This window comes from Epinephelus lanceolatus, chromosome 5, assembly GCF_041903045.1.
Source record: "Epinephelus lanceolatus isolate andai-2023 chromosome 5, ASM4190304v1, whole genome shotgun sequence".
Classification (NCBI taxonomy): Eukaryota; Metazoa; Chordata; class Actinopteri; order Perciformes; family Serranidae; genus Epinephelus; species Epinephelus lanceolatus.
Genome location: NC_135738.1, coordinates 24,121,580 through 24,147,022, shown reverse-complemented (window position 1 = coordinate 24,147,022; position 25,443 = coordinate 24,121,580). Strand labels below are relative to the sequence as shown.

Sequence of the window (25,443 nt, the reverse complement as noted above, 5' to 3'; positions counted from 1 at the left end):
AGGCCTAATGAAAACACCAGTTAGAGCATACAGTGTCACAGTGTTGCAAAGTGTTGCCAGAATTGGATAGGCATATATTTGGACGCACAATACTGTCTTTGTCATTTTGCCAACTGATAGCTGACATTTGCACCTGAGAGTGTTGATCCATACACATTCCCACTGTGTGTGTATTTACGAGTGCGTTATTTTGGAGCAGCTTAGTCACATATTTGTGCACGAGCACCACAGCAGCAGTGTTATTGCGTGAGATATCTCCAGTAAGTGTGTTTTTAACAAGAATTGTTTGGGTTGGCACCGATACAGTTGCGTATGTGTAGACTAATCACTCAGCCAGGCGATCAGTGGGCATATCCTGGTATTGTCCTTCTGAGTGTGTTTGATGGTGTCAGTCTGCAGGCACTGAGCTTTGGACGGGGTGATACTCTGCCCTGTTTGACATAACCTGGCGAGGGGAGGGAGTCTTAAAGGGAAGCCAGTGGCAGTGGGGCGGGGGTGTGCTGTTTGCTATAAAACAGATTTCCAGGGTGGTTGAGCGTTTGACCAAACTTCTCAGTTTAGCCAGTGTTTGACGCAGACCATCACACTGCATCATTATGTCTTGACTGTGTGAGGTCTAAACGTGCAACATTTGGATTTACTGGTTTTGGATTGTGTTTGCCTTTTCTTTGCAACTCTGTGGAATAACTGGAGCCATGGAGGTAGGACTAAGTGGACTCTGGAGAGCTGAAGAAAGGGGCTTTTTAAACAGGCCACAGAATAATGTGATATTTAGATATAAGAGGATGATGATGATGTTGGTATTGATAATGATGATGATAATGGAGAGCATATTTATACGCGTTTCAGGTGTGCATGAGGAGGTATTTGCGAGAAATTTGGCTCTTCCTGCATCTGACGGGTGAGTGTGACATCAGTCTTTGCACTCAAAAGTGACACTGTCTTACAGACTATTAATATTTAAACTGTTTCATATAAGATTTCCTGTTGTCGTACTTCTGCAGTCAGTTGCATATTAGTGTATTTTGTGTGCGTCCAGCTTGCGTGGCAGGTATGACAGGGAGATGCAGTCTGTTCGGACAACACCATGTTCACACGTTTGACGGCGTTTTGTATGAGTTTCCTGGAGACTGCAGCTACCTGCTGGCTGGAGACTGCAGCCATCGCTCCTTCACACTGCTGGGTGAGTCACACTCAGACAATTCAATAAAGAAACAAACAGATTTGAACTCCAATGGCGTGATGCTCATCCAGTGCAGCTCAGTTGCTCGTGCATCTCCACTGCCATGGGTCTGATTCTCACAGGGATGTGTGCACTGAAAGTGTTTGTACTTAAACTGGCATTCAAGGGCTTAGGTTTCGTTTCAGCATTAGGGGAGGGATACATATAAAACAGGAGGTCTGAGTATCCTCTGCCAGAAAACTTGATTACCCGCATTCTGTTGAACTTTTATGCCTTCTCTCCATCAATTTATGGTGTAAATGTCTCTCATTTATTTACACGTTCTAAATAATGAGGGCGACGTGTCCCCTCCAAAATCTACGCCTATGCTGACATTTGAAATAGCTTACTCATTCAACAGCCCTTTTAATTTTCAAAATCAGATTGTTTCTGTCAGTCGAAGATTTGAAAATAAATGCGTGTTCAATCTGCAGGTGATTTTGTCAATGGCAAAAGAACTGGAGTCACTCTGTTTCTGGGGGATGTCTTTGAGCTGCACCTATCTGCAGACGGACGACTCACACAAGGAGAAAAAAGGTTGATTAATTGAATATTTAAGTTATTGTGCACAAATTCTAAATTATGTGTGCATTCATATTGACTTATTTGATAATGATAATGGAGAACTGTGATGTGTCTCTCCTTTTCTGCAGACTCTCTGTTCCCTATGCTTCTCACGCTGTGTTTGTGGGCTCAGAGCTCGGCTTTTATAAGATCTGGAGTGAGGAGTTTGGCTTCACTGTTACCATTGATAACGCAGCCAACATTGCCTTGACACTGACCAAACACCATGCCAACCGCACCTGCGGCCTCTGTGGCAACTTCAACTCTGTATCAGCTGATGAATATACTGCGCAAGAGGGTAGGTCAAAAGTCTTTAATTGTGTGTGTATGGGATATGTGAATGTTGAAAGAGTGAAACAAGGGAGAGTTCATTATTACTGGAATCTAGGAAATGATTTGAGTCACTGGCTCTCGGCAACAGGAAGAGTAGCAGCCTGGTACAGGAAAAGATAACAAGGTAAAAGAAAGCAAGAGGAACAGTAATGGGAGGATGAGATTAGGTGGAATCTGTCAACTCGTTCATGTGTGTGTGTTTCTGCGTGTGTGTGTGTTTTTGTAGGATTCCTAACAGAGGACAGTTATGATTTTGCAAACTCGTGGGCCGTGAAGGGTGCTGATCAGTCATGTCGACGTGTCTCAAGTCCCAGCACCTCCTGTAACAGCACGAAAGAGAGTTCAGCGGTAAGAGGACAATTCACGCGCATGTGCATGTGTTAGGACATCTGGAGGGATGTGATTGCATTAAACATGTTCTCAAACGATCTGAAAATGTACAGAAATTCCTCTCTATAATATAAAACCTTTTATTCAAAGAGGCAGCACAAATAAAGATAGACACACATTAAGGCACGACAGGATCTGGACCTTGGATGTAAAAGCATTTGGCATTCAGAGGGTAATATTTTTACTGTGCTAAAACCCTTTGACTGCAGCTTGCTTACACGTACTAACCCAGCATCTCTGTCTCTCTCTGCATACAGTATTTAATTCCGTCTAGTGTGTTATAATTTTGTCTCTGCCAGTGATAATGTGACAGGTACAGTGCAGTAATATGTATAAAGATATCTGGTACTATAGTAGGATTTTGCCTTCCATTTTCTACAAGGTAAATTTTGACCTACTATCTAAATCTCATGGGATAACCTGGTGGCTTAGGGGATAAGGTGCGAACTATGGACCACACCGTCTTCACGTCTTCACCCCTCTGTTGCATGTCATTATACAACTCTCTCTGTCTCCCATCATTTCCGTCATCTCTCTTCCGTCTAATAAAGCCACAAGATGCCCCAAAATCTCATAAATGTGTCAGACGTCTGACTTACTATCTCATAATTAGGGCCGTGCAAGCCAAACTTTTAACTTGTGTTCTCCAATTTTGATTTACCATTAGAAATTTTAACCCATTTTTCTCCTGGGCAATTGGGCTTTCATACGCAGTATATTTATGAGCTTCATTAATAGGGAGCCACTGGTAGCATACAGATCTGACAGGTGTGAGTGCAGCTCACTAATGTGTATGATGTAGTCCTAGTGGGTGGGCTGGTATGAAAAAATCTGCCAGTTTTGGCGAGAACATTTTGTTCCACATGAACGCCCACGTGTGATGAGACCAGCTAAAGCTACATGTTAGTGTTAAACCACCGGATGTGATCAGCATCTCCTGTACCGACTGCAAATTTGATACATTTCCTGTCTCTCTGAAGGAACTAGGTGCTCTTTCAGTGTGTAACTGGACTTCCTGCACTTTGAATACAAGTTTAAGAGTTTAAGATATGTGTGTTGATATATCTGAATATTTTATTTTATCATGACAGCTGGTACTTAGTGACCTTTATCTCTCTATTTGCATAACTTATATTACGGTTTTCAAATATCAAAGTCCTGTTCCCTCAGGATGACAAATGTCATATTTAGTACCGCTTATTTATGTGAACTGTTAAGACACAATCTTGAAACCCACTGACTTTTGCTGATGATAGCCTCTGGGGGCAATGGTCAGTATTTTGGGGGTTCCGATGTAGCCAGTGGATATCCGAGCCATGACTTCCTACTTCTTGCACAGGTCATGTTTATAGTTAGATTAGCAACTTGAGACATGTCCAGGCAACATTTTGGCTGATCTGTATAAACAGATATCTGAATATGAAGTATCATCAGATGATAGCCAATGGGCTCCGAGATTGCTTTTCAGCCAGTGTTTACCTGCATGCAACCAAAGCGAGCTCAAACGTGATTGGTCAAGAATGCTCGTACTGCAAACAGACTACAAGCAGAAACCAGAATGTTCCTGTTTATAGAGATTAGACGAGACATTACAGCTTATGCATGACAAGACAAGAATATTAATGTTTTCAGTCACTAACAACTGGTGTCTTTTAAAACAAAAAAATATACGATTTAAATAACTGTTTTCTTTTGTCTGAAACGATGGAATCCCCCTTTATTTACCACATCGTTCCTTTGAGCTTAATTTTGCATGTATATGTGTTTGTGTAGATTTTGTCCGGCTGCAGCGTGTTGCAGACGTCAAGCGTGTTTCTGCACTGTGCCCACCTGGTCTCTCCCGAGGCCTTCCTGTTACTGTGTCAGGAGGAGGCGTGTCACTGTGACCAGAAGGACGGGGAGGACTGCTACTGTCCAATCCTGTTGGAGTACGCTCGCACGTGCCACGCCCATGGGCTACTCCTTCATGGCTGGCTGGAGGAGAGCCAGTGCTGTAAGTTTGTCAGCTAGTACAAAGGTAGTTGCAAGATATGTAGTCTAATTAATAAGTGTAATGTGTGTTTGTGTTCAGTCCCCAAGTGTCCCATCGGGATGCAGTACAGTGAATGCACCAAGTCCTGCTCTACAACCTGCCATAGTCTCAACATCCAGGAGGTCTGCAAGGAGGAGTGTGTGGATGGCTGTACATGCCCTGGTAACCCTCCCACTCACTATATCTCCCTCTTTCTCTCTGTTGCTGTGTTGCAGTTGTAACGTGGTGTGTGTTTGTTTCTCAGTGGGTAAGGTTTTGGATGGTAATCGCTGCGTGGAGGTATCTCAGTGTTCCTGTGTGCACATGGGACGACATTTCCCTCCAGGATCTACCATCTCTCAAGACTGCAACACCTGGTGAGGGAGCAATAATGCAGGCAGGAACATGTATTAATAGACAGGAAGACTGCTGTGTTAAAAGATATACAGCGCTTCCTTACCCAGGCAAAAGTGGCCCAGATCTGATTTTTCTCCACATTTATGACTCAGCTTTTTTTCATAACAGCGTGACCAGCATAAATCACATGGAATCTCATCTTTTCATTTTTTGATTTGGGCCATTTAATATGTGACACTAAATCAGATATAGGTCTGATTTTTTGCAGTGGAACCTCAATCTAAACAGTTTTACATCACTCTGTATCAACATTTGTCATAATTCTGCACTGGCGGGAGTCACTCGGCAAATACAAACATGCACAAACAGCAGTGATGGACAGATATAGTTTCAAGTAGCCCTTGACCTCCTTGACCAGCCATTCACATCAGGATGGCACCACTCCAACTCCACATCCAAACACACTTCTGTACAGCAGTAGCAGCCACTGTTCCACAAAAAGCCATAATTAAAAATATGGCTGTCTTTCTCCTCATCCTCATCCTCATCCTCATTATCATCTGCTAACAAATCCATTGTCTTCCACTGCACATCAACTTATGAATGAAACTGTAAATGCTGGCGTCTGTGGCCTCTATGTTTATTTCGGTGCACCAGGGTGCTGTGTGTGTGATGTCTTTGTTATTGTTCTTTTGCACACTCGAGTCAGTTCAGGATAAGTTCACACTGAAATCTGATCTTGGCCACATTTAAAGAATAATTTGAACAGCCAGACAAAAAATCAGATTGGAGCAATAAATGTGAATTGAGCACTAAGGCTTGCAGTGTAAACATAGCCTTTATTATCTCTTTCCTACAGTGTGTGTCGTCACGGTTCCTGGGAATGCACCAATGAAGGCTGCCCTGGTGAGAGATGTACAGTAGTAGTCGGTGCATTGACTTATGTTTTCTACAGGTAAATTAAGGTTGTAAATTCCTTGTGTCATGTCTTTGTTTTCTGTGTGTAGGTGAGTGCCTGGTGGTGGGCCAGTCTCACTTCAAAACCTTTGACAACAAGTTCTTCACTTTCACTGGTCACTGTCAGTATCTGCTGGCACGAGACTGCGCCGAGAACGAGTTTTCTGTCATCATTGAAAACGTACAGGTAAAGGATGTTTTTGATTTTCTTTTCTGTCACTTTCATACCACTAGCTGCTTGACATTGACAGTATTTTGACTATTGGTATTGTGTTTCAGTGTGCAGATGATCAGGATGCTGTGTGCACACGCTCAGTGACACTCAGCCTGCCCTCTCTGGAGGATATGACTGTGAAGCTGAAGCATGGAGGAATCGTGTCTGTCAACAGCATGGACATCCAGACCCCAATGCATCATGGTATGCTGCCTTGGCAGAATAGTAAATAAGATCCACATTCAAGCCTCTGAGCATATTGTGCTGTATATGGTATTGTATTTATGATAACAATAACTTAAGTGGATCAGCAAGAGTACTGGTCAATTTTTTGTTGCATTGTTATCAGCACAATAATGTTAATTATTGGGAGGACTGTGAAAAGTTTCAATTGTTTACATTGTTATATTGAATTCAAGTCATCTTCTGTGTGCAATTTTACAGGCCATCTGCATATCCAGAGATCTGTGCAGTCCTCTGTGCGTGTAAAGTTTGGAGATGATCTTCATCTGGACTGGGATGGTCGGGGCCGTGTGCTTTTAAAGGTAGAACACTTTTAAGGATATGAAAGACATTTTTTGGTAATGGAACATATGTGAAAAGATTAGTAAACAACTCTTCTGAATTCTGTCCACCTCCCCAGCTGGGACCACGATGGGCAGGGCGGACTTGCGGTCTCTGTGGTAACTATAATGGTAACCAAGGCGATGACTTCTTGTCTGGATCTGGTCTGGTCGAGGCGGGTCCTCAGGCTTTCAGCCAATCGTGGAGGATCAATGGAGACTGTGAACCTACCCGCAAACATGAGACTGATCCATGTGCCATTAACCCGAAAAGAGGTATACACACCCACATATAGATACACACATACACACATCACTACCAGAAATAACCTCCACTTCCTCCTGCACCTTTCAGTGCATTTTGCAGAAGAGGCATGCGCGGTGATGATGACAGACGTGTTCAGTGCGTGCCACTATCTGGTGAACCCAGGGCCATTCCAGCGGTTCTGTCGTTATGATGTGTGTGCGTGTGTGGACGGGGAGGAGTGCCTCTGCTCTGCTCTGGCTGCCTATGCCGCTGCCTGCACTGCCAGAGGAGTGCTGCTCAACTGGAGGTCTCCCTCACTCTGTGGTAACTGAACTCATTTATAGATTTTCTTGTGCACATATACCAGTAAACATACAAACAACTCATCTTTTAGGCAGAAAACAGTACTGTAGAGCAAATTCAAACATCATTAATAATCTGAGTTAGTCCTAACTTTAATTAGCTGAGGATCAGGACATCAGCTCCACTATAAATCTGTCAGTTTGTATATTTATATCATCAAGACGACAACAACAATCAATACAAACAACACAGATCTAACATACAGGGTTCCCACAGGTCCTTGAAATCCTTGAAAGTTTGTGAATCTGAGGGGGAAAATGAAGGCCTTAATTTTTTTGCAATTAAATAGAGATGGGTCATCGAAGTGCTTAAATTTATATATTTTGTTCAGGAATAGAAATTGAAGATCTTTTGATATTGTCTGCCATCACTGAAACAGCACAATAGAGAAGTGTTAACACATTCAAGCCTCTATCTCTGGAAAGCCTGCTACTTTTCATTATAAAAAATTCTCAGTGTTATAAAAGTAACGAACCTTGATCCATGCCTCAAACTATGCCATGTATAGTGCTCTAATTTGAGGGAATTGGGCCTGGAAGTCCCTTTAACAATCCTTAAATTTTCATGTTTAAGGTGTGGGAGCCCTGATCATAACGCTAGAGAAGGAAAACACACTATTTCTTCCAGATAAAAGCACATTTTATCTGAGAACACATCCCTAAGCCTAAACCTTTGATTTGATTTTATCAGAGTTGCAGTGCACCGGCGGCCAGGTGTACGAGGCCTGTGGGAGTGTGTGCGACCGGACGTGCCATGCTCTGTCTGGCGCTGAGGCAGGATGCAAGGGGGAGAGGGTGTGTGAGGAAGGCTGCTTCTGTCCTGCTGGAAAGTACCTGAGCGACTCCGGAGAATGTGTGACAGCTGACCTGTGCACCTGTCTGCACGACGGACAGCTTTACCAGCCTAATGATGTCTACGCGGATCACAACAGCATCTGGTCAGTAACTTCGATGTGCATTTCCAGAGACGATATGCTAATGGTTATTGTGTTTCAGAGATACACTTTCACTTTTTATGTGTTTTTCTTGTGTGTGTAGCTACTGTGAGAACGGCTCCATGCGCTGCAGCTCTCCTGAAATGAGTACGTTACTGTCTGACCTCTTCTATGATGATGACCTGGCACCATCCAGAGGTACAGTTACAGGAATTCTATTGAATGTCCGTGCATTTTAGGAACTTATCACAAACTTCCTGGAACCTAACTACATGAACATACTGGTATTTGTTTTTAGAGCGCCGGTCAGCAGAGTGCCCTCCTCCACTGACCCGTACAGACTGTGATGCAGGAGAAAAAGGCCTTGAGTGTGCCAGAACCTGCCAGAATCTGGATCTCCCCTGTGTCAGCCTCGCCTGCATCCCTGGCTGCCTCTGTCCACCTGGCACAGTAGGTTGTGTGTTGTAGATAAAGCACCCAAACAACTAAAATAGAACATGCTGATTGATAAGTGGATTGATTTCAGGTGCGTCACCGTAGAGACTGCATTGCACCCGAACAGTGTCCCTGTTACCATAACAACAGGCCATATGCGTCAGGACAGACCATCTCTGTGGACTGCAACACCTGGTATAATGATTGTTTGCACACATTATTGTGAAGGGGAATACCTGCAATAAGGTCACTTAACAGGCTTCCTCCTTTTCAGTGTTTGTGAGAACAGGAAGTGGCGCTGCACAGAGAAGCCATGTGATGGTGTGTGCCGCACCGTGGGGGAGGGGCATTACATCACTTTTGATGGCCTCAAATACTCCTTCCCCGGCCTCTGCCAATATGTCCTGGTTCAGGTAAGGGGTTCGCAAGTGAGCTGAACCTTAAAACTTTGTTTGTCTTCTTCTATTGTGCAGTAATACGGGAAGCTGTGTAGTGTAGCAAGGGAGGACTCGCACATAGAGAGGAAAACAGATTTAGACTACAGTCTAGATTTTAAATGCTTATATTTGACGCTGCAAAAGTGCAAACATTTCAGTCTATATTGAACTTTCCTCAGTGCAAAATGAGGCATGCATGAGTCATCCTATATGTGGGTTACACCACAGGTGCACCCACTCACCTAGATTCATTCATTTAGGGCTTGATTAAACACACATTAAGCCCATTGCCAGCCCGTCAAGTCATTGCAAACACATCAGAACAATACAACTCCATAGCAGTGACACAATCTCATATACATACAGATGTTACCTTATATTCTGGTCCAACTAAGAGACAGATCCAAAAAGAGCTCCAGGGTGGGTTGCACAGAATACTGATGTCAAAACAGAAAAATGCAATGTGTATTTCATCTCCCTACCCTTCTTTTATCTTTTTCTACTTTCGCTATGAATAGGATATGTGTAACGGAGAAGAGGGTTCATTCAGAGTGCTGGTGGAGAGCGAGGCCTGTGGAATTGTGGGGCGTCGCTGTGCAAAAGCTATCACAATCTTCTACGAGGGAGGGTTGATTCTTATGCAACATGGAGAGGTAACACAATCTGTTGAATATGGTTTGTCATTGTAATGAAGGGACAAACAGCATGGTGCTTTTGTATAACATTTAAATATAAACCATTCAAGGATTTTAATTTGTCGCAGCAAACTTTATCACACACAACCAAATGTCAGATATCTGACACATTTCCAGCTTCTGCTTAACTCAAGACAATCTGAGAATTGATTGACTCTTGCAATCATACTTTTCAGACTTGACCTGTGAGTATTTGTATCCATGAATGCCATCTTTCTCTCTCATAGGTGAGGATGAAGAGGCCGGTGCTGCAGAGCTCACAGGTGGAGATTGTCCAGTCCGGTCAGTTTTACACAGTGCTGCTGGGGAAACACATTTCCCTCAGCTGGGACAAGGGAACTCGCCTCCTGGTTCACATCTCAGCCACATACAGGGTATGTATAATAACTATACTTGTGACTAAATGGACCTTGTTTGTGTTATTCATTTTATATTAAACATAATTTTTGTTGCATACATTTTATTGTGTGTAGGGCCGGGTGTGCGGTCTGTGTGGTAACTTTGATGGGAACGTCAACAACGACTTGATCAGCAGTAACAACCAGCTGGAGGTGGACTCCTCACACTTTGGGAACTCCTGGAAGGTTGTTCCCAGCTGTGCTGATGTAACACAGGTAAAGTCTGGTCTTAGATTAAAGGGTTGGTTCGCTTAAATTCCAAAATAACAGCATTCCTCTCTAGCTTTGGTTTCATGGCAGTTAGGAACAGCTCTTGTAATGTGACTGACCTAGATGTGGCTGTATACAATAAGGTTCCATATATGGTCCTGCTCTTACAACCAGATCTACAGTACTTAGGACCATGGACTTGTATTGTTTGTGGAGGGAAATATAAGTATACCAGATGGGCTGTCAATAGGCGAGATGATAAAAAAAATGAAGCAGGCTACATGTTTACTGTGATGGATTACCTTCCTAAGGCAAGTCTGTGCAGTTCAGTTTTGTACCATACTGACATGACAAGAAAATCAATGGCTGCCTGAAAGGTTTGAAACTGACCTTAAGTGTAGGTTCTGCTTTTGAGAATGGTTTGCCACCATGTAAAGCATGCATATTTGGTAGTTAATGTCCTCAAAAATGCAAAAACACTAATCTGATAGTTACTAACTATTGTCTTTATAGTGTAGGAAAGACACTCTTCAGTACATTAGAAAAGTTGTGGATATTGTCACAGTAAATGTGTGTGTTCCTGTGTGTATAGATACCTGCACCTTGCAGCGACAACATTGTCAAGCTGGTAACTGTGGAGCAGTCGTGCCGTTTGATCACTGGTCCTCTCTTTAGAGAATGCAACAGCCAGGTGAGTTTAATTACAGATGCGCTAGATATCCCATGACACCACATGCATTGTTTGGTTCATGTAGTTGGTCCTCTCTTCACCTTTCCCTGTGTGTATCTAGGTGGATGCAGAACCATACGTAGAGATGTGTGTGGAGGCAGCATGCTCTTGCCCATCGGTGGGCGACTGCGCGTGTTTCTGTGATGTCATCGCGGCCTATGCTCAGGCCTGTTCAGAGAGGGGTGTGTCCGTCAGCTGGAGATCCAATGATCTTTGTCGTGAGTGTTGCATTACTTCAGACATTTATCAGTTTCATCATGTAACTTTCAGGCTGAAATAAATTTTGTTGTCAGGAAAATACATCATGTCGGCTCAACCAAGCTAAACCAGTTAAAAGTGTCGTTTAAGCTGTCCAAATCAAGTTGCCAGGAAAAAAAACTAATTACGGAAGACAAGTCATCTTCCATGCAGCTTTTCTCTTTTTTTAGAGCACTTGTAGAAACCACCACTTTTCAATGCAGCTTTTGTTCTCCCACATGACACCTTTTGTGTTATCAACTGGAGTTAACACTTTTGTAGTTCCTCTATGTAAATGGGAAGTTACTATGACTATCTTCTGAGGGTTTTGTTCAAGCATCAGGTTTTTGTTTTACCATGCAGATAAGAATCTGCTGTATTTTCTGATATCAGATGTGATGTTTTAAAAATCTGTTCTTTATAGTATAGTTGAGAACTTGTTTTTCTGCATTTCTGGATGCTTAATTATACAGGTCACAGATTGTAATTATCTTGAAGAAAGGGGCCTATGTAGTTAGAATTATTTTTTGTCACAGGATTAATGAAATAATCTGTAATTTAACCCTTGTGTTTTTTTAGCTATAAGCTGTGAGGAGCTGAACCCAAAGAACCCCAGCACAGGCGAGGAGTTATGCCAGTGGAGGTATAATATTTGTGGCCCTGCCTGTCCCGTCACCTGCCAGCACCCAGACCCCCTCCCCTGTTCACTTGCATGTGTGGAAGGTTGCCATGCCAACTGCCCCCCAGGTGCCGATAATATACACTGGACATACATAACTAACAAATGCAAAATATTTGAGCATGTAATATATTAAAACAGTATAGAAATAATTGGATATATTCTTGTACAAATATGCAAATAGTGTCAGTGAGTTTAACTTCAGCTTTCCTTTTTTTAGGCCAACTACTGGACGAGGTTGCCATGCGTTGTGTAGATCCCTCTCAGTGTCAGGTGTGTATCCATGAGGGTCACAGAATCTCCCACGGCAACAAGGTCATCCTGAACCACGATGACCCCGACCACTGCAAGATATGGTAATGCTGCATCAGAGCACTCAGCAACATGTCATCATATTTTGGATTTGGCCATTACTGCTTTGTAGTTTTATTCTTTGCACATTTTAAGATGCTTTCTTTTCTACTCCGAAGTCACTGTGACAACAACACACTGAGCTGTGAAGTTTGTCCCTCCTCCGCCATATTCACCACTCCCACACCAACACCTGCCCACGCCACCTTCACCACCCTGCCCTTCACCACCTTGATGCCCGAGGGCACGTGTGACCGTGCCATGGATCTGGCGTTCCTACTGGATGGTTCGGAAGCCCTGAGCGAAGACGAATTTCAGGCAACCAAAGAGTTCATACTGGGTGTGGTTGAACGATTTCGCATGGGCTCAGCTCACACTCGGGCCACGGTGCTGCTTTACCACTCTGGAGTTAAAACATACGACCTGCAGGTAGGTAAACATGTACATACATACATGTGTGACACAGAAAAGTTTGTGCTCTTGCATGAAGCATTCTGTGCAATAATTCTTTGTTGGTCAAGTTTAGTTCAGAAATAAACTGCTTTGGTCTATGCCTGGTTGCTTTATCTTCTCATTTATGCCTGCAGGTTCAGAAGTGGCTGTTTAAGAAGACTGTGCGTGAGCTGCATTACACAGGAGGAGATGCAGCCTTCTTGGATGAGGCTGTCAAGTATCTGGTTATCAACATCTACGACAAGAACAAGCGTGAACACGCTGGCCGCGTTGCCATCATCTTGACTGCTAGTGCCAACCCTCGCCCCGTCCGTGGCATCGTCAAAATGCTCAGAAAAAAATCCATCACCACCCTCACAGTGGCGCTGGGTCCCGGGGTAAACATGGGGCAGATTAACGACATCACCAAGGCCAACCCAGAAAACAGGGCCTATGTGCTTAGCAGCACAGGTGAGCTGCCTGAGCGTCTGTTGGAGCTCACAGATTACCTCTGCACCTTGGGGTTGGAGCCTGAGGTGGCCAAACCTCCAGCGCCAAAGACCACTCGGCAGAGCACAACCACCACGACCCCGACTCCTCGTCTGGAGCCCAACCCCACACAACATCTCCCCAACACTCCTACATCCACCTCCCCCTCTAGCCTGTCTCCCATCACCACATCGCCATTTCCCACCTCTCATGTCAAAGATGTGACATTCATCGTGGAAGGCTCCGATGCAGTCGGCGAGGCCAACTTTAACAAGTCGCTCGAATTCCTGGAGGAAGTTATCTCACAGCTGACAGAGGAGGAGGAGTTTATTCGTATCACTGTGATCCAGTACTCAGTAACGGTCACTGTGGAGATCCGTAGGTGGGAGCTGAGGCGGCAGAGGACCCTGCTGCTGCAACGACTGAGGGAGATACGTTGGAGAGGTGGAAGCAAGACAAACACAGGTGCAGCTATCAGTACGACTCTTCAAGAAATGACCACGGTCCAGCCATCACGCGCCCCCACCCCTCCTCAGCTGGTATTCCTCGTGACAGAAAACCCACCTACTGACACAGTGACACGCCCGCCATCAACAAGCACTCAAACACAAGTATATCCCATCGGTGTCGGACCCAAAATAAGCGAGACTGACTTGCTGCCATTCAGCTCCCCTCAACGCCCCCTAATTGTTGATGATTATAGCCATCTGACCACCCTGGTGCACCGTGTCATCAACATCACACGCACCTCAGTTAGGCCCCGCTCTCCTACGCTGCCACCTCTGGTCCTCCCAACACTCTCACCCACAGGTACAGAAGACATACTCTTTTTAATCATTCAGTCCACAAGGAGTCCTTAGCCTGTATTAATTTGTGAGCATTTCTTTGCACAGTGCCGTGTAAGAAGCCCATGGATGTGTTGTTCCTGCTGAAGGCTGGGGAGCAGTTTGAGGACATGAGGACGTTTGTCAAAGCTTTCATCAACACTGCTGACATAGGTAGGTGTGACCCAGCCCCTAAAGGCCCTGCTACATTTTAATGTAACATGCTCTGCATTTCGCTGATGTGCAGTATTTTCATTAGTTCTACCTGTTCTCAATCCGTCTTTCTGGGAAATATGTTCTATTTATATTTTAACAATTATCTGGAGCTGGGATTTTTGCCATTAGACCATTTTGCTATTAGTGAGATCATAAGTGGTTTAACAGCAGTTTTAATAATAAGTCAGTGTTGTGTGGTCACCTAGTATTTTCTAGTCATTTATTCTGATAACTGGAAACCAGTGAGGGACACAGAGTAGAGGAGACATGTAAACAAGAGCTAACGTGTTATTTTAGTGTGTGCATTTTCCAAAACTATAACATGGAATTAAAGCAAAACCTAACCTGAAAAATTACCATTTTTAAATTAGTTACTCAGAATGTGTATACAGCGTAGTCTCAATTATTCAGTTGTATGCTCAGTACTTCCTAAACATATGCATTTCACGTTAAAATGTTTTAATTTAAAACACTTCTTTACAAATAGTCTCATACACGGACATGAGGGCAAATGTGTGCATTTGAGCTACTCGTGTGAGACTTCGATTATACTGCAAAAGTTGTTGGAGAGATTGTAAACTGATGTTTTGCTGTTGTTAAATGGGGTCCCCATGACTTTAAAGGAAGCCACAAGGAAGTCAGCCACAGCCAATTACCTACAAAGAATATGTCAGGTCCTAAAAAGTCAACTGACCGGAAAGAACAAGGTCCGAGCCATCAACAGGTAGTTATCAGATACCCCGCTGGTATAATAAGCTGGCCAAAGGTGGAAATAGAGGCCACTGATATTAAGACAAGGAAGCTTCTCACAATGCATAGAGGGTTTCACCCCAAGTCCAGCACCCTGAGACTGTACACTAAGTGTAGCAAGGGGGGCAGAGGACTGTTGAGCGTCAGAGCCACTGTGCAGGACGAAACAACCAAGATCCAGGAGTACATCAGGAAGATGGCCCCCAAAGATGAGCTGCTAAGTGAACACCTCAGGCAGCAAAAACCCGAGAATGAACCATCATGGAAGGACAAGCCCCTGCATGACATGTACCACCGACAGATTGAATAAGTGGCCGACATCAAGAAATCCTACCAGTGGCTGGAAAAAAGCTGGACTGAAAGACTGCACAGAAGCACTAATCATGGCAGCACAGGAACAGGCACTTAGTACAAGATCAATAGAAGCAGGGGTCTACCACAGCAGACAGTACCCCAGGTGCAGGCTGTGCAAAGACGCTCCTGTAGTACTAATGCTTATATGCTCATTCAAGTTTCAAGTAGCCAGATTGCAGATCTCCTTCCCCTGCATTTTATATTGATTGTGATTGAACTTCTTGTTTGTGTGTGCAGGGCTGAATGGCACTCAGGTGAGCGTGGTTCAGTATGGAGACACCAACACAGCAGAGTTCACCTGGAAGAATGGACAGACCAAATCTAACCTCCTGAGCCTTATGGACAGCATCCCGAGCAGGACCACTGCTTCCTCCGCACTAGGTAGTAAAGACCTAAACTAATATTTGCGCACACATTAAAGCAGTCATGCTCACGGCTCCATCTGCCCGCAGGCTCTGCGCTGCGATATGCTGTGCAGATGGCCATCTCACCACAGAGCGGTGGAAGAGTCGGTGTAGCCAAGGCTGTGGTGATGCTGGTGACTGACAAATCAGCTGACGATGTGAAAGAAGGAGCTAACGAGGCGCTGGCAGCAGGTAGTTGAGTCACCACTGATTGACATGATTAATAAGTGTTACCCCAGTGTCACTGATAAGAGTCTTTCTCCTCAGGTGTGTCAGTGTTCCCCATCGGGGTGGGACCAGGCTACGACAAGAGTGAGCTCGACGTGCTTGGTCGCCATGGCAAACAAGACAACACTCTGCACTTAAACAGCATGGATCAGTTACGGATGTTGCTGAGTCTGGACCACGGTTTCACAGAGAGGATCTGCAGAGGTGCTTACACACACACACACACACACACACACACACAGAGCTGTATTTTTCCAGGTAAAAATAATCAATGCTAAGAAATAAATCTGCTCCTAAGTATAGTCTTAATAATAATACATTATAATTATGGTGATAATGGAACATTATGGCTGTTTGCTTTGAATCTCAGCTGGTCCACCAGGGCTGTGTGTTGATGATAATGGAAATGAGAGAAAGGTGAGTAATGTTTGCTGACGCTGAACACATAATAGAGCAGTACAGCCACCTTTTACAGCCATCACAGCATTACTTGTGACGAATTGTCCGTTCATGTGCTTCAGCCCGGTGAGTCATGGCTCCTGGAGGACGGCTGTCACTCTCTCCTGTGCCACCCAAGTGGGGCGGTGACGGTGCAGAACCACAAAGTCAGCTGTGACAGACTGGAGCCGCCGGCCTGCAGGAACAACATGCCACCTGTCAGAGTCCAGGAGGCCTGTAGCTGCCACTGGGAATGCCCTTGTATGTACATCAAAAGGATCAAATGGCTTCTGAAGTCTCGAGCATCACATTTAACCCGTCTATATTAAGTGCACATCACGTCCCACGTGGGCTGTTAACAACGAGCGCCGGAGGCTTGCACTCCAGTCTATTTATACTGACTTATACTTCCTCTTGTGCGGTTTGTGTTGACAGGCATGTGTATGGGAAGCTCTACCAATCATGTGGTGAGGTTTGACGGCTTGGCGCTCAGGCTGGATGGGGAGGGTTTGTGCTCCTACACACTTCTCACTGTCAGCAGAGGCATCAATGAAGGGTCAGAGGTCAAACTCCACACAGGGCCATGTCAAGACTCAGCGAATTACAACCAGATCTGCATGAAAGCCATGGAGGTGACCCATGGGCCGCATAAAGTGCTGCTGAAGGATGATATGACGGTAAGCTGTATGTGATGCATAGTGTGGCTTTGCCCTGAAATTCATCCTTATAATTGAGTCTGTAAAGGGTTGTTTTTTTATTCTTTAGAAAAAGGATGAGACGTTATTTGGGTTTTTTATTTTTACTGTTCAGTTAGGCTGGAAAAATATATTCTAAAAGATCAAAGTCTTGACTATTAAACCTTGTAATTGGCCATCCTCTCAGTGATTTATTTTTTCTTAAGCTCTTATGGAGTTGACAGAAAGTTATATATTTATGATTTCACAGCAGTCGTAGTGAGTAGCCAATTTATTTTTCAAAGTTTCTAAGAGTCATGTTTGTGCTTATCAAAATACTCATTTTTAAATCATAATTTTATTTAGTTTTGAAAAAGAAAAAAGAAAGCTTACCAGCACTTGAGCAGCATTCCTGCCATTGTGGAAACCAGGAAATGAGACAGGAGTCTTTGTGATAAAGCAAATTTCCTTAATGCCTGATTAAATTATGTTTTTGTAGAAATCTGACTGAGTCGACAAGAATCTGGGACACATTTTTAAAGGGCCAACATTTTCACACACACACACACACACACACACACACACACACACACAAAATAAACAAAGATGATTATCGCAGTACATTTTCACAACAGTGTTACCAGTACATACTATTAGTTTTAGATTTTAATTGTTTGAAGTGTGTTCAGGCACAAGGCAAGTTAAGGTTTAAAGTTTATAATTTCAAGGTTCTTTTTGTCGGACATGATTTGATAGTTTTCAAGAATGGATATGCTGACTGTGTTTGTTCGAGCAGGCAATGATTGATCGGGAGGAACTTGCACTGCCGTGGCGGTTTGCTGGCCTGGAGCTAATACGTTATGGAGGAGTGATGCTGCAGCTGAAGTCAGACCACGGCTACGTCCTGACTTTCACTCCTCAGAGCAATGAGTTTACCATCACTCTGCTCAGCTCCACCACCACAGGCCACACTGCTGGACTCTGCGGTAACATTAATGAAGACCCATTTATTCAAACGAGTTAAATAAGTCAGCCTTGTTTGTCTTTCTTTATTTGCTTCCAGGGCAACATTAACACTGTCTCCCTCCTCCGATCTGTCTCCTTGTATCTTTCTTCCAGGTGCCTGTGGGGAGGAGAAGTCAAACGTCCTATCTTTACGTAATGGCAACTCCACCGATGACCAGCCAGCCTTCATCTCGGACTGGACTGTGGCTGTAGATGATGGCGTGTGTCTGCCAAAGCGGAGGGCAGTGTGTATGTTAGGAGCTTCGATGGGATGCCAGGCCCTACGCTCTGAGGTGTTTGAACCATGCCACGCGCACATTCCTGTCCAGGTGTTCCTCTCCAAGTGTGAGGAGCAGACATGTGAGGAGTCAGATGTGTGCGAGCTTATTTCTGCTTACGCACGCCTCTGTAGACAGAGAGGTGTGTGTGTGGACTGGAGGAGCCCCCACCTCTGCCGTAAGTCGGTTTTTGATTTACGTATGTGTTTCAATTCAAACAGTCCGAGCCTAACCCTAAACTTTAGCCTGATCTGTGTGCTACAGCATTACAGTGCCCCCGCTCCATGGAGTATGATGCATGTCGGACAGGGTGTGTAGACGACTGTGATAGCATACAGGCGTTGCCAGGCGACTGGTCGGTTGCCAGGGGTAACGAATCGTCCTGTATGGACACACCTACTGAGGGCTGTTTCTGTACTGGAGGGACGGTTCTGCAGCACGGACAGTGTGTATCACCAGAGGCGTGCAGGCAGTGTGTCGACCATCATGGACACACGTACACGGTGAGACACGTGAGAAGAAAAATATGACTGAATGTGTGAGGGAGTGATGCAAAACCTACATCAACTTCTTAATTACAGAAACACATGCTCATAGAATTGGATGGGGCAACCGAAGTACTCACCATTAAAGTGTGCTGTGAGCTCCCTCTAGTGCTTATGTCCAATACAGCCAATAAAGATGAACATGCTTTGATTTGTTTGTACAGTACATGCAGAGTTGGGTACCAGATGAGAACCCATGTTTAATTTGCATGTGTTTGGACCACCAACACATCAACTGCACTGCCCGGCCCTGCAATGATGTCAAAGGCAAGCACTTCTTCTGTCACTGCTACCATGACAGTAGTGTCTGTATAAACCAAAAAAATATTACAAGTGTTGCATTGTGGGTTTGGATCTAACATGTAATCATCTTTGTGCGTACACAGCTCCAGTGTGTGGACCTTGTGAGGTCCTGAGAGAGAGGAGAGGGTCTAAGTGCTGCCCAGAGTATGAGTGTGGTATGTAAAAGACACTATGCCGCATTATTACACTTCTATTTACAGATCCAATGTTGCAGTGGCCTCATTAAATGTGAGCAAGAAGAACAGACCTGTCAGAGTTCAATATAATATGCGTGTGAAACTAGGTCTGATTAGCACCTAGAAGAGATATTGGAAGGTTGGTGCTGAATGCCAGAATACATTGCTCACACATCAGAGCTATCGACAAATGAATACACCTCAGCCACCTTTATTAAACATGTTTCATTGCTCTATGTATATATGGCATCTCAGAGTGTGTATTGCACCCAGCTGCAACAGACTGTCTCTGTGACTTTTCAGTGTGTGATCTGGTGACTTGTGACCTGCCTGAAGTGCCCCGCTGTGAGGACGGTCAGACCGCAGTTCTGAAAAACCCCGGGGAATGTCAACCTATACACGAGTGCGGTATGCCTCTAACATATTCCCTGTGATGTTCTGGCTCAGCTTTTCTCTGGCGCTCACACAGAGACATGAAACAGAGCACACATCCATGTGATCTCTTTCACATGTCTCTCTTCATCTCTCTTTCCCCCTCGCAGTCTGCAAAAAGGAAGAGTGCCCTCTTCAAGCTCCCCCCGATTGTCCCGCACACCGCCGACTGTCAGTGAAAAACACAAAGTGCTGCGACGTGTTTGAATGTGTGTGCAACTGCCAGAACTCCACCCACACCTGCCCTGCCGGGTTCATCACGTCCTCTTCCACCAACGACTGTGGCTGCACAGAAACGAATTGCCTGCCAGACAAGGTGAGCGCATGTTTGGATGCAACTTTGAATGCATCACTCTTAATGTCTGTGCTGTTACTGTTTAAACTATCCTTGTTTTATCATCCCATGTCTCTGCAGGTGTGTGTGGTTGGTGGCGTGGTTCACCCAGTGGGGAGTGAATGGGAGCAAGGATGTGAGAAGTGCAGATGCACCCAGCTCCAGGACAAAGGCACACCACTGCACATTGCACAGTGTACCCCGCCTGTGTGTGATCGAACCTGCCCTCAGGTGAGACACACGCACACACACCAGACATTCACATTTACATTATGCTTCTATAAGCATTAATCTTTATTTATTTCTTATATATTTCAGGGCTCCACATACACTCCATCAGCAGGAGAGTGCTGTGGGAAGTGCACACCAACCAGTTGTGTGGAGTCAGAGGGAAAGATGCGAGGAGACACAATATTTGGGCAAAGCCTCAGACGTGTATGTGTGCAGAGAAATCATACATGCCTAAATAATACATGCAACCAGTTCTTTGTAATTATTGTTTTCTTGATATTGTCAACAGCACTCATTGTAGGGTATGGTGTAGAATTTAATATGCAGCTTAATTAATTTTTAAATACAATCACTCCTCCCTGGCAATATATTTCTGTCTGTATGTACAGAAAAAAGACAAGTGTATATTTCCAGTGGAGCCCTTTCTCTTCTCTTGTATTGGATTTTAATGTAATCTCTGTGTCTGTTTATAGGTGGGAGAGGTATGGCAGTCCCCACATGATAAATGTGTTTTACATCAGTGTATGAAAGTGAGAGACGAGGTGTTCATCTCTGCAACGAATGTCAGCTGCTCTGCTATGGACACTCCATCCTGCCCACTGGGAACCGAGTTACGCTGCGACACCCAGGATTGCTGCCCTCGCTGCCACTGCGGTAAATTTACATTCATATGCAATTACACCCATTATGAGGCATTATGAGTGAGGAGACCGCCTTTTAACTACCAGGCATGATTTCAAATGCCTGAAACAATAAGCTTTCACTCCACTAAGTTCAGTCATATCTTACACTCAGTTCACTGAGTTGCAGTAGCAGTACCCGTCCAGCAGATGGCTCTCTAACATTGGTGTCATACCAGAGCTCCTTATCCTCACCTGACCTTACAAAGCCAGGGGTTAAAAGATGAAATAGACTTTTTTTTTTTTTTGCTTTGACTTATCATGATGTGAATGTTGATTGCACATTGTAATGGCTACAGAGTAATGACACAGTCTGTGTTTAGATTGGTCTTCTGTAAGTCTCGCTTTCACTGTGCAGCTCTGTCTGCCACGGGGTACGATCTCGTGTGACAATGAAGGCTCCATTTACGGGACAACGGAAGTGCGTCAACCATTTCTCAACCAAAACAGGAAGAGGATACCGCTTTTGTATTCTTTAGTAGCCATCCTCAGGTACCAAAGAGTATTAATGTGAGGTCTTTGTGGTCACTACTCCCAGTAGCAGAAATGGCGTGCAGTGGAACAATAGAGTAACTGTGGAAAACAAAATGTAGTTTGTCCTGTGTTGTTGGTAACTGCAAGGCTCTGAGGAAAACCGAAAGCGATCAGATTGTCTTTGGAACAGCAGTGCCAACAATAATACCAGTTGTAAATGTTAGAGGGGTTTTAATGTTCTGTTTAATTAATGTCAATTAAATTATTTGTGCTTTTCTCTCCACAGCTCCTATGAATGCCTGTGTCCTCAACAACACTGTGATAGGAGTAAGTCATGCAGACACGTAGCACTCTCCTCACATATTGGAACATTTTGAATGGTTCTTTCAGTGCTCCATCTGTTTATGTGTGATTGTACAGGCAGGGGAGAGACTGATGGTGGACGTGTGTACACACTGTGAGTGCATGGTGGAGGACGGTGCCGTGAAGAAATACAAACTGTCCTGCAAGAGAATCAGCTGTGCCACTTGCCCCATGGTAACCGTCATCGAGTCATTATTTTTTATTATGATCATTATCATTTGTCATCATTATCATCATCATGACTAACCAGTGAATTCAAACCCCCATCATTTTCGTCAAAGATTTTCTAATCCACTTCCACATTCCCTCTGTGTTTATCATTAAATTGCGCCCACAACTTTTTCTGCAATTCACTCCATTCACAGAGGTGATTAGTGAATTATTTATTTGCACCAAAGGGTCCAGGCAAATGTATGTCTTTGTTTATGAACTAACATGTAATACTAACCACCACAATATTTTCAGGGGTACACTCTGCAGAAGGAAGAAGATGCTTGCTGTGGTCGATGTGTTGCCACTGCGTGCTTCATGCAAAGGCCAGATGGAAAACTGATCAGTGTGCCGGTAGGTGCTCAGCAGAGAAGACAATGCATGCTCATGCAGACTCATTCTCTGTTGCAATGAAACCTTATAATGATGATGAGGATGTTGATGTTTTTATATTTTTAATACAAAATTTTCCAGATGGCTATACTATGTTATGCTATGCTAGGCTATGCTATATTATACCATACTGTTCTATGTAAAGATATACTATACTACACAACACTATACTATACTATATTATACTACATTAAACTATACTATATGATTTGATACAATGCGATACTATACTATACAACACTACACTACACTAGGCTATGCTATGCTGTGCTACGCTATGCTACACTATACTATAAGTTGCTATGCTATGCTGTACTATACTAACTATACTATACTGTACTATACTATACTACTCGCCACAACACAATACTATACTATACTATACCATACTAAACTATACTATAAGACTTGCCACGACACAATACAATACTATACAGTACTATACTATAGTATACTATGCTATACTATACAATACAATACAATACAATACTATACTACACTATGCTATGCTATACTATACTATACTATACTATACTATACTATATTATAGTTGACTACACTACACTACGCTACACTATACTATACTATATTATGCTATGCTATACAGTACTATACTACACTACACTATGATATGCTATACTATACTATACTATATTATAGTTGACTACACTACACTATACTATACTATATTATAGTTGACTACACTACACTACACTATACTATACTATACTATATTATGCTATGCTATGCTCTACAGTACTATACTATACTATAGTATACTATGCTATACTATACAATACAATACAATACTATACTACACTATGATATGCTATACTATACTATACTATAGTATACTATGCTATACTATACAATACAATACTATACTACACTATGCTATGCTATACTATACTATATTATAGTTGACTACACTACACTACACTATACTATACTATACTATATTATGCTATGCTATACTATACTATACTATACTATACTCCACTATGCTATGCTATACTGTACTATGCTATGCTATGCTACACCACATTATGCCATACTGTTTTATACTATACTATTAAACACTGTTCTATACTTTACTTTACTATGCTATGCTATGCTATACTATATTATACTTGACTATTCTACACTATGTTATGCTGTACAATACAATACAATACTGTATAATATAATATAATATAATATAATATAATATAATTCTTGCTATGTCATACTGTACTTGCTACTTAGAAAAGTGGAGTATTGTTGCCAAAATTTAGAAAGATAGACATGCTTTAATGTTAGAAATCTAATATTTTGACATATTAATACTGCATGTACATGTGTGCCTCCCACCCTCCAGGTGAACACTACTAGCGAAGATGGTTGCAACCTGTATAGTTGTGGTGTAAACAGTAAAGGGGATCTTGTCCTGCAAACCAAAGTGACTACCTGCCCTCCTTTTGACCGCCAAACTTGCCTTGACCAGGGGGTACGACAGCCACAACATGTGCTCTCTATACATCTCCCAGTATTCCTGTTCCTGACCCTCTGTATCTGCCTCAAATTTGTAATAAATGTTTATGTTGTTTGTTTCAGGGGAAAGTCAGCAAGATTGGAACAACCTGCTGTGAGATGTGTAAGTAGAGCTGTGCCCTCTGCGAGACTGGCACACTATTTTGAAAAATTTGGACACTGTGATTTTAATAAGAGTGTGTGCATGTGTGAAGGTACTGAGCCAGAGTGTCGGAGGACAGCAGGAACGCTTAACTACATCAAAGTGGATGATTGCCAATCAGAGCAGCAGATAGAATTGCACTATTGTGAGGTAAGAGAGTACACACACACACACACACACACACACACACACACACACACACACAATGATTAATATTTTTCCCCCTAGGATTAGGCTGCAAAGTTCAATGAAATCATGGTGTAACACTGTCCCCCACTGTCTGTCTGTCTGTCTGTCTGTCTGTCTGTCTATCTATCAGGGCAAATGTCGCAGTAAGTCCATGTATTCCCTGGAGAGGGCTGCTGTGGAGCAGGAGTGTGTGTGCTGTGCTGCTGTGGAGACAGAGCCTCTCAGCGTTCCCATCCTGTGTGCCAATGGCACTCGGAGCCACCAGACTGTCCTGTCTGTCACTGCATGTGACTGTCTGTCCAAACACTGCACCTAGAGACAGAGAGAAAGAGTTTATAAATGCAGACAGTATGTGTGTATCCATGCAAAATGTACTCACAAATAACAACACAAACAAAACAATAAAACAAACCTGCCAGTTGTAAGCACTACTTTTTTTTTGACTGTTTTGCTGTAATTTGAATCTTCCTTTTAAAATGTATAAGTTTGTTGAGACTGATGTTTGTTGTTTAGATGTTTGAATAATTTAAAAGTGATTAAAAAGTTTTCTGATTTTGTTTTACATCAGGTTTTTGAGATTGGCTATGTAATTAAAACAAAAAAAGGCAATAGTAGAGTCAGTTTATCACATTTTAAGAGCATAAACCTTATAATAAACTAATGAAAGCTGCTTTTCTCTATTTCAAATGATTGTAATGTAATGCTTGTTCTGGCTGCTAAGAGAACTGAATACATACATGTCAATTAATAAATAAAATAATGTTTGCAGCACTGTGTATGGTCGTAAGTTTCTTTTTGCACCAATATATTTTTGCGTCATCTGAGGCGCGTGCCTGCAGAGGGTAGGCGAGGTTCATGTCCGCGTCTGGTCACCTGTAAGCTCTTTCTTCCCTCCCTGGCTTACACACACACACACACACACACACACACACACACCTCTTGCATCGGTAATATGCATCACAGCTTCTTTCCCTCCCGTATGAAACGTTCAGGGAATTAGCCGCCCTCTGCGCGCGCGTGTT

The 25,443-nt window shown here is 43.4% G+C and overlaps 1 protein-coding gene across 1 annotated transcript; it reads left to right on the top strand.

Annotated features, from left to right (window-relative positions):
• The first annotated feature begins 562 nt into the window (after positions 1–562).
• On the top strand, positions 563–25,192 carry vwf (von Willebrand factor). Its single transcript, XM_033635961.2, has 53 exons — positions 563–701; positions 850–901; positions 1,040–1,183; positions 1,657–1,759; positions 1,876–2,084; positions 2,346–2,467; positions 4,283–4,502; positions 4,581–4,703; positions 4,786–4,897; positions 5,737–5,783; positions 5,885–6,021; positions 6,114–6,252; positions 6,493–6,593; positions 6,692–6,887; positions 6,967–7,182; positions 7,912–8,158; positions 8,259–8,353; positions 8,454–8,605; positions 8,682–8,785; positions 8,865–9,003; positions 9,546–9,680; positions 9,950–10,096; positions 10,196–10,336; positions 10,923–11,021; positions 11,122–11,278; positions 11,877–12,044; positions 12,197–12,332; positions 12,447–12,756; positions 12,915–14,058; positions 14,142–14,246; positions 15,630–15,773; positions 15,845–15,988; positions 16,064–16,228; positions 16,395–16,441; positions 16,546–16,723; positions 16,898–17,139; positions 17,933–18,122; positions 18,256–18,597; positions 18,684–18,922; positions 19,129–19,231; positions 19,351–19,422; positions 19,747–19,851; positions 19,986–20,191; positions 20,291–20,440; positions 20,528–20,644; positions 20,914–21,094; positions 21,881–21,921; positions 22,015–22,131; positions 22,423–22,521; positions 23,918–24,046; positions 24,154–24,193; positions 24,285–24,382; positions 24,552–25,192. Exons 1-53 carry the CDS (start codon positions 696–698, stop codon positions 24,735–24,737), a joined length of 8,541 nt encoding a protein of 2,846 aa, XP_033491852.2. The 5' UTR covers positions 563–695; the 3' UTR covers positions 24,738–25,192.
• Positions 25,193–25,443: the final 251 nt, after the last annotated feature.

Coding starts and splice junctions, on each gene's coding strand:
- vwf (XM_033635961.2), top strand. Junction 6,594..6,691: donor GGGGCCGTGTGCTTTTAAAG/GTAGAACACTTT, acceptor CCACCTCCCCAG/CTGGGACCACGATGGGCAGG. Junction 8,786..8,864: donor TCTGTGGACTGCAACACCTG/GTATAATGATTG, acceptor CCTCCTTTTCAG/TGTTTGTGAGAACAGGAAGT.